The 9,034-nt window shown below is 34.3% G+C and overlaps 1 protein-coding gene across 1 annotated transcript; it reads left to right on the forward strand.

The window, feature by feature from the left end:
- Positions 1-2,662: 2,662 nt before the first annotated feature.
- Positions 2,663-4,737, forward strand: LOC110781948 (basic blue protein). The gene is made up of 2 exons (XM_021985996.2): positions 2,663-2,924; positions 4,272-4,737. Exons 1-2 carry the CDS (start codon positions 2,759-2,761, stop codon positions 4,469-4,471), a joined length of 366 nt encoding a protein of 121 aa, XP_021841688.1. The 5' UTR covers positions 2,663-2,758; the 3' UTR covers positions 4,472-4,737.
- The last annotated feature ends 4,297 nt before the right edge of the window (positions 4,738-9,034 follow it).

A 9,034-nucleotide genomic window follows, 5' to 3' on the forward strand; every position in this document is an offset into this window, starting at 1 on the left:
ACAAAAAAAGTACTTTGTGTCCACTCATCAAATGCAGTAGGAACTTCTCGTAGTAGAACAAAGAAAAAACAAAAAACACTCTTTAAAGTTAACAACTCAACGTCGAAAAGCCATTGCTACCAGCCTTCAAGGGTGTCGATCGAGACTTCAGACTTGGGCGTACAACTTGAACGTAAGGGTAATTATCCACATATAAGTTCGGACAAATTGTCCTATATGTAGAAAGAAGAGGGAGGATGACTAACATATAACTTTGATGGGCTACTCCACCATCACCAAATGATTTTAGGATAGAATCGCTATCAGACTTTTTATATATATCAGAGATGACGTTTCAAATTGAATCTCTAAAATACGACTGATCAACTAAGAACCATTTTTATATTTTGAAATACAACTAGCTAGTCGCCGATCATATCAATTTTTGTAGTATGTCATGAGCTAACAAGCTAAAATTTAAATGATGACGTGATATGTGACCTGATAATCGCTGCTTTTCGTTTGCATATTGATGCGGCTTGGTAGAAGGATTCTCATAGAACGGGTATGGGCTGGTCTTTGTCGCCAACAACTGAAACTTCAACAATACTAAAGGATCAGGGATGTGCTTGGGGGCATGTCCAGTTCTGTTGCGCAAGCTGAGGCATTAGCACGTTTACGCGGAATGATATGATATGGGTTTTGTCTCATTCTATAGACTCACTTATGATTTTGACGTAATTTGTAGAATTCTTCAATTTTGGTATCATGTTTACAACAGGAATTAGTGTTCGACGTTCACCAACAATGGACAATATATAAGATTGGACACATGCATGGGTAGGGTTTTCGAAAAATGTGCTATTTATAAGGTGGATTGTGATCAAGTCCAACAGGCGCATAATCGTGCGAAGTTAGCAACTCGAGAAGGATTGGTCATGTCTATGTTTGTATTACTTTTAGATTTTTGTTCGTTGTCTGAATGACAAAAAAAAAAAAAAATCATGGGTCCAAAGCATGCAATTTTTTAAAAGTTTTTTTTTAACGCAAGAAGGGAAATATATTACACAAAAGTTAAACGGTTACAAAGTTGTTGGACAGTGAAATATAGATACCACTACCAGTTACATCTAACCTGGGAGTAGAACGGAACTTAGCCCACCAAAAACCAACAAAGTTCCTTAGCATCACTACTAGAGTTATAATACATCCAAAAGTTAAAACCAACTATAAACACGATCTCCTGAAGATCAGATAAAACATATGAGGCTCTCGAAGATCCAAGTAACAGGTCAGTTCCCATCACTATCCATCGACCTAGCACGAATGACCTCTGCAGAAATCTTGTCATTTTCATAGTGGGGTTGGACTGCAGTAGGAGGATCAAAATGAGACTTGTGCCCAACTGCCCATCTCCATAGCAAAGGCATGCAATTTTTTAAAAGTTGGATTAGTGAAGTAGAACAAAAAAATGTCAAAGAAGACAGTACTAGACTACTAGCAACTTAGCAAGTAGTGACTAGTGGACTGACTAATGGTAGCATTTTGTGTAGAAAAGGCTATTTCATTCACACTAGACAGTGGAGCTCCAACGTAACTTTGTGGACCAAAATATGGGAGTTGTTGGGAGTTATGTAAATGTTTAATTTCAACAACCAAGTAAAGAAAAGTCAGTCGACAAATCATTAAATATTTCATACGCTTTGAAATAATTGTACCATTTAATCTTCGATCATCAACGCACATATATTTCTTTTACTACGAGTAATAATAATTAAAGAGTTCATAGTTGATACTTTAAGTTTGGCATTGAGAGTAATCCAACAACCTTTTTATCTAATTGCACTAAAGTAAGAAGTGAGTGTATGTTAGTGAAAAAAAAAGAGCCAAAGTTAGATTTCTTTTAGGCAAAAGTTGTGTTGTCTTACGAGTAAGAAATGAGTGTACGTTAGTACCTTTTTTTTATTTTTTTTTATTAACTAGGTAAGAAGAAGGGACTATGTTGAACCAACATTTATTACAGGTTACTCAGTCCAGCTATGTAGGTATTCGCTTGAGCTACTCTCAATTATTTCGCAGGTTATGGAGGCTCGACCCTGTGACTTCCAAGTCACAAGGTGATTTACCCACCAACTCCACCAACTTATGTTGGTTGTTTATACGTCTTTATATGCAAAGGGACCTCATAGGCTCACATGAATAATACTTATCATGTAGGGATATTTGTTTGACTCTAAAAGACATAAACATGCAAGATGATGAGGTACAAAATTCTTATCTCCTTTAACATGATATTAGTGGAGGGCAACTAGCTTATTCGGTAAAGTCTCAAGAGAGTGATACTTAAAATCTGAGATCGAATACTGTCTACATCATTTGTCATTTTGCCTTTCGCGAAATAAACTCAAAACCACGTAATTACTCACAGAAATTAAGACATACTCATATTGAAAGATGAAGTCAAAATCTGTAAATAGAGTCAACATCAATGCAGAAATAACATAAAAAGTCAAGATAATACAACCATTTCAAAACGGAGGTAGTAGAGTACGTCACTAGTCACTACTTCGTCGTATCTCACATGCACTCCCTAAAATTCAAACAAAATCTACTATAATGGGCCCCAAAGTTTCCTCTTTCGTTGAAAAATATTACCACTATAGTTATATAAATAGAAGGGGTTCACTACTCTCATTTCCACTCACCCCAACACAAGCACTTAACTTCAAAATTCAAATCACTTAATTATCTTTCTCTCTCATTTAAACAAACCAAAAAAATGGGTCAGGGAAGAGGCAGTGCAAGATCAGCTTTGGTGGTTGGATTAGCCATACTCTGTCTTTTGGCTATTGTTCAGCCAACTCTTGCTGCTGTTTACAATATTGGATGGTCCTTTAATGTCAATGGGGCTAGAGGCAAGTCCTTTAGAGCCGGTGACGTTCTTGGTAAGATCTTCAGATCTCGTCTGATTACACTATTAACGTGGCTATTAATTTCGAACCCTTTATCATGTGATTTATATATTTTGAAAAAAAAATGGAATGGCTTACTTTGTCATGGTCAAGTAGCATGTACAATGATTTTATTAATTTTTTTTGATAAAGTACAATGATTTTTGGATGTGATGGATTATCTACAACGAAAACGATAAAGGTCGCAACATGCGACCTTTAAGCCGTGTCACAATGATGATGTGGCATGCTTATGTGTTATGATTTAAATTGAAAATTAAAATATTTAACTTATATTTTTTATTATACATGTTATAAAAAAAGGTAGGAAAATCTTAATATTCTAATTTTTTTCCTTTTTTATATCGACTACCTTATTTACATATTTTCGTAGTAAAAATATTGAATTAATAGTAAAAATATTATGATGACGCGTAGCCTACGTGGCGCTTATATGTACCAATTAAACTGCGACACGTAAGATTGCGACAACTAAATGTTGTCGCAACTTGCGACCTTTATCATCGTCCTATCTACAAAGTGCATGTTAATAAATAATAATATAGTATTATTTTTAACTCTAACTTTACAAAAAGTCTAGCCTTTTCTTTTGTTTGACATTTTGACACTTGGTTTTGACATCTCCAACATGTAATGAAGTTATTTGTCCCTCTTACCCTAGCTTTTCAGATTATTTTTTTCCGCGAATGAGTCATAAAAGAAAATTACAAATGAAAAGGGATTCAAATGAGATGTATCTTATACATGCCATCAATCTTATTTAATATACTACATAATACGGAGTATATGTAAAATTCTGTTGTTGATTTAACTGTTAGACCGTTAACACTTACACATCCATTCGGAGTTTAATTAACTTATAAATTTACGGTGTACCATTTTTAGAAGCCCGTTTAAGTATTACAGAGCAATCGGTAAAAGGTACATCCGGCTACATGTAACCAAGTCGTTTTATTTAATTATTTTGATAGGAACCAAGTTGTTTTGTATTTTTACTCATTTAAAAACACATTTTTTTATTGTTTAAAAACACATATTTACACAAAAAGTACATCCGCTTTAAAAAAAAACAAAAATATACTATGTGTTTTTAAATCGTAAAAAATCTTTTAACTATAAAAATATATTTTTAAATTAAAAAAATATGCTTTTAAACTGTAAAAATGTGTTTTTAAACTACACACAACCCGATGCACCTTATAATTTGTAATTATGGAGTATTATTTGCATTTATTTATAAAATTGTCGGTGGATGGACAAAGTTTTTTCCGATTTATAAGGAAATTTGATGACACTTGTTTTATAAAAATGAAAATGCAGTGTTCAAGTACATAAAGGGGCAACACAATGTGGTGGCTGTAAACGGCAGAGGATATGCAAGCTGCAGTGCTCCAAGAGGTGCAAGAACTTACTCCAGTGGACAAGATAGAATTAAATTGACCAGAGGCCAGAATTACTTCATCTGCAGTTTCCCAGGCCATTGTGGTGGTGGAATGAAGATTGCAATTAATGCTAAATAATTAATCTAATTAATTATTCCTCAACTACTACTTCGATCTCTACGTACATTAATTAGCTTGTACTAGTTGCTAATTAATGTTTCTGATCGACTGTCTAGGTTGTATTAGTACTCATGTATGTTTGTACGTGTGTACGTGTGTGTCTCTATCCTGTGTGTACGTTCGTGTTTGTGTAACTCGACATACCAAGGAAAATAAAAAGGAAGGTTATGGAATAGGATTACGGATTATTATTAATGATAAAATAATATTTCTTGTGTTGTTAAGGAATGCATTATGCATGTGGTTTACCTAATCCCTGATTCCCTATGCATGTTCTTAGCTTATGTTAAGGAAGAGTTATGTGCTATTAATGTAAGTTTGAATAGCTTATGTACCTTTGATATAAATTGTGTGTTTTATACTCCTTCCGTTCCTCAAAACATTTTTTTAGTCAATATTTCCTCCGTCCTTGAGAGACTGCCACATGGAGCAAATTTCACTAGTTGCTCATTAATGTTTCAGATCGACTGTCTAGGTTTATTAATTAGTACACAGTACACAGTACACAGTACTCATGTACATGTGTCTCTCCTGTGTGTACGTGCGTGTTTGTGTAACTCAAACATACCAAGTAAACATAAGGAAGGTTATGAAGTAGAATCATGATTAAGGTGAGTAATGGAAGGCTAATTATGTTTTATTTTTCTTGTGATGTTAAGGAATGCGCGCATGTGGTTTTCCTAATCCCTAGGCATGTTTTTAGCTTAGGTTAAGGAAGAGTTAAATACGTGTTAAAGAAGAGATAAGTGTGTGATTAATGTGAGTTTGAATAGGTGAGCAAATTATGGATTATGCACTCTTATTATAAATTTGTGTTTTTGTATGACTTTTTGTTATAAGACATCGCTCTACGTTATCTTTCTGTAAGTCATATATACTCTTTCTGTCTCTAAAAGATTGCTCAATGTTCTTTTCAGTCTATCCATACAGTTAAAATAAACTTAGACAAGAAATAGTTGACGGAGTATCAAATAAAAAGAAAATAAAACATCTAAATCCCATATGGAACATCCTTAAATTAATTGGTTAATATAGTTATGTAGTTGGCTGATTGTCACATCTGATGCACGTAATAGTAGGAAATCTAGATCCTTAATTAAGGGATTACAGTGTAATGCGAAATTAAATCAATTAAACCTGTGGAAAGTACGTGAATGTGAGTCAAATCTAACACGCTAAGTGTACGACTATTATGCCGTTGACCCGTTGTATATGCTTAATCCAAGGAGATCGAACCTATTATGTAGCCAAAATTGCAAATTTTGGCATGTCCCCGATCAAGCTTTAACAACTACTCCCTTCGTATTTATTTAAAAGATATACTTGGCTGTGCACGGGTATTAAGAAAGAAGAATTGAATGAAATAAAATAATAAAGTAAGTGGAGTTGGGTAGATATTTTAATAAGTAAATAAGAGGGGACCATGTCATTTTAGGGGTAGGAGATGATTTCTGAAATTATTTGTTTAATATGATGGTGGGTAATAGATATATTATTTAATTAGATGGTGGAGTGGATAAGTTATTAAATATGACAAGTGTATCTCTTAAATAAATACAGTAAAAAAAAACAAATATATCTCTTAAATAAATACGGAGGAAGTAGTGCCTAGTGGAGCATGATGCTAGCATATTGCTAAGACAAAACAACACGGTTCGTTATATCCATGCGGGACACTTTATAAAAGTTGCACACTCAAATTTGATGTCATCTTGGCATCATCAAATTTTTTATTTTTTTCCATTTGACAACTTTGCTAAAAATGACCTTTTATAATTAAAATTTTGTGAGAAAAGATCTTATACGGAGTTTTTTTTTTTTTTTTGGGAAATCACACCTTAATGTTAATTTGTTTTGCAAAAGACAACTTAAGGGAAGTTTCCGACATTGACTCGACTTTTCCGGCCATTGACTTGCACGTGTGGCTTAAGTTGCTAAAGACACTGATTTTTCCGAGTTTTGAATTTTTAAACTTGATTTTCTTTCCATTTTTTTTAACTTTAGGTTTTAAAGCTTGGAATTTTGGAGGTAAATTGGGTGTGGTAAAAATAAACCCACACGTGTTGCTCACGTGTAAGTCAATGCCCGAAAAAGCTCAGGCAATGCCGGGAACATTTCTTAGATTGTCTTTCGCAAAAAAGTAAAATTACATTAAGTTATAATTTCACAAAAAAATTATATAAGGTCTTTTCTGACAAAAGTTGAGTTATAAAAGGTAAGTTTTGATAAATTTACCTACTAATAATATTTTCCGAGTTACAACACTTTCGATTCTTACAAATAACACATTTTCATCATCTCTTTCTTACTTTACCTCGTTATTACCCATTTAATATATGACATCTCTCTTACTCTTTTCACATTTTTCTTATACCCACTCACCACTAATTAAAATAAGAATTCATAGTAAATGAGAACATAAAAAAACGGACAGATTACGTAAAATGTCACTAGTATACCTCCAACAACAAAGAATTCTGATTTTGGCACCTTTTGCTACTTTTTTGAAAGTTTGGTGGTTGTTTAGATGCAACTACACAAGGAAGTATCAGCGGTAGGTAAGACTGAGCTTTAAGTCTGTATGCTCGATTATTTCTATGTCTAGTCCGTTAATTCGGCCAAATGCTCGATTCGCTCCGTGTCTATTCCGTTAATTCGGACGAGGTTATATACTCGATCGATTCGCTCTATGCCTATGCCGTTAACTCGGGCGAGGTTATACGTTCAATTCTCCCTGTGCCTATTCCCTTAACTCTGGCGAGGTTACATGCCCGATTCTCTTTTTGTCTATTCCGTTAATTCAGGTGAGGTTATATACTCAATTCTCTCCGTGTCTATTTCGTTAACTTTGACGAAATTATCTGTTCGGCAAAAGTAGCGGTTAGCGGGTAACGGTTAGATGTCAAAGTATAGGGTAACTAAGATGAGTGTTCGATATAAGTAGCGGTTGATATTATAAAACAAAATAAAAACTGAAATATTATTTAAAACTTTAGGGCGTGTTCGGCGGTAGCGTTTGAGGTAGCGGGTAGCGTTTTGATCTAGTCAAGACGCTACTTGTAAAATTTGTAAGTGTTTGGTAAAGTAGCGATTTAGGTAGCGGTTAGCGATTGAGGTAGCGGTTGGGTAGCTTTTGTCAAACGTTAAAATTAGTAGCGTTTAAGGTAGCGGGTAGCGTTTGACAAATTTATAATAAAGTTTTAAATAATATTCTTGCTTTTATTTTTATTTTTATAATATCAACCGCTACTTTTACCGAACACTCATATTAGTTACCGCTACTTTGACAGCTAACCGTTACCCGCTACTATTCACCGCTACTCGCTACTTTAACCGCTACCCGCTACTCAACCGCTAACCGCTATCCGCTACCGCTAATTTTGCCGAACATGGCCTTAATATAAATTTGTCAAACGACTCAAACGCTACCTGCTACCTTAAACGCTACTAATTTTTACGTTTGATAAAAGCTAATCAACCGCTACTTCTACCGCTAATCGCTAACTTGCCAAACACTTACAAATTTTACAAGTACCGTCTTAACTCGGTCAAAACACTACCCAATACCTCAAACACTACCGCCGAACACGCCCTATATGCTCGATATCTCTGTGCCTATTATGTTAGCTCTAGAGGAAGACCACTTGGTCTAAACTAATTTGCTTGGATCACACATTCACACTTTAATACTTTATACATCATGAAACTCTACATGTCGAAAAAGGAGGTCTACGTAACCACATTCTCAACCCACAAAAATAAAATAAAGCCTCTGGTCTATGACAAGTGGTTGAGAAAATGTAAATTTATCATAGTGTGTGGATACTGCGGTAGATAAAGGATTATGAACTTGAAGTTTCAATAGTATTACTTTTATCTTACAAACCCAAAAAAAATATCACTTCGATTAAAGTCATATTCTCTTCACCTTATTCACATTCCTCTACGAGTTTTCTCATTTATGTGGTTGTTCTCTTCTGTTCTGAGAGAGAGTCAAAAGCCTATACTATAGCACTGCAGGAGGACCAAGTGTTTATTAGATCATATTAGAAAAATCAGATTATATCAGAAAAAATCAAAATAGACCATACCCGAAAAGAAAAAAGCACTCTTAAACAACATTCGGACCAAACCAAACCAAAAACTAACAAAATCAGATCGAACCAGGTAAAGAGAACATAGCCTAATAGACTAATACACCATGCACAATATAATTTTTTTTTATTAGGCCCAAAACATTAGATAAGTAAGGTTAATTCATCCTATATGGCCGCTGATTTTATAGATAATCATGGAAACAATGTCAATCCCTTCTCATGTGTTCTAGTCTAGTAGTCTATCCTTCTCGACTATAATCCGTAAGGATAGATAATCTGGCCTCTAATACGGAATTGATTTAGGAGTCGTTTGATTGTTCGTGGGAAGTAAAATTCTCTAGGAAGAAATTTTTCCCATGTACAAGCATTTTCTAAGAAGTGCTTGATATTGTTTCCCATGAGAAGTTCCACTTATATAGGGGAA

This window comes from Spinacia oleracea, chromosome 2 (genome assembly GCF_020520425.1).
Source record: "Spinacia oleracea cultivar Varoflay chromosome 2, BTI_SOV_V1, whole genome shotgun sequence".
NCBI lineage: Eukaryota > Viridiplantae > Streptophyta > Magnoliopsida > Caryophyllales > Amaranthaceae > Spinacia > Spinacia oleracea.

Bases quoted from the DNA above. Each gene is read 5' to 3' on its own strand.
- LOC110781948 (XM_021985996.2), top strand. From the start codon at position 2,759: ATGGGTCAGGGAAGAGGCAGTGCAAGATCAGCTTTGGTGGTTGGATTA. The intron at 2,925-4,271 runs GTAAGATCTTCA...ATGAAAATGCAG, and splicing joins TAGAGCCGGTGACGTTCTTG to TGTTCAAGTACATAAAGGGG.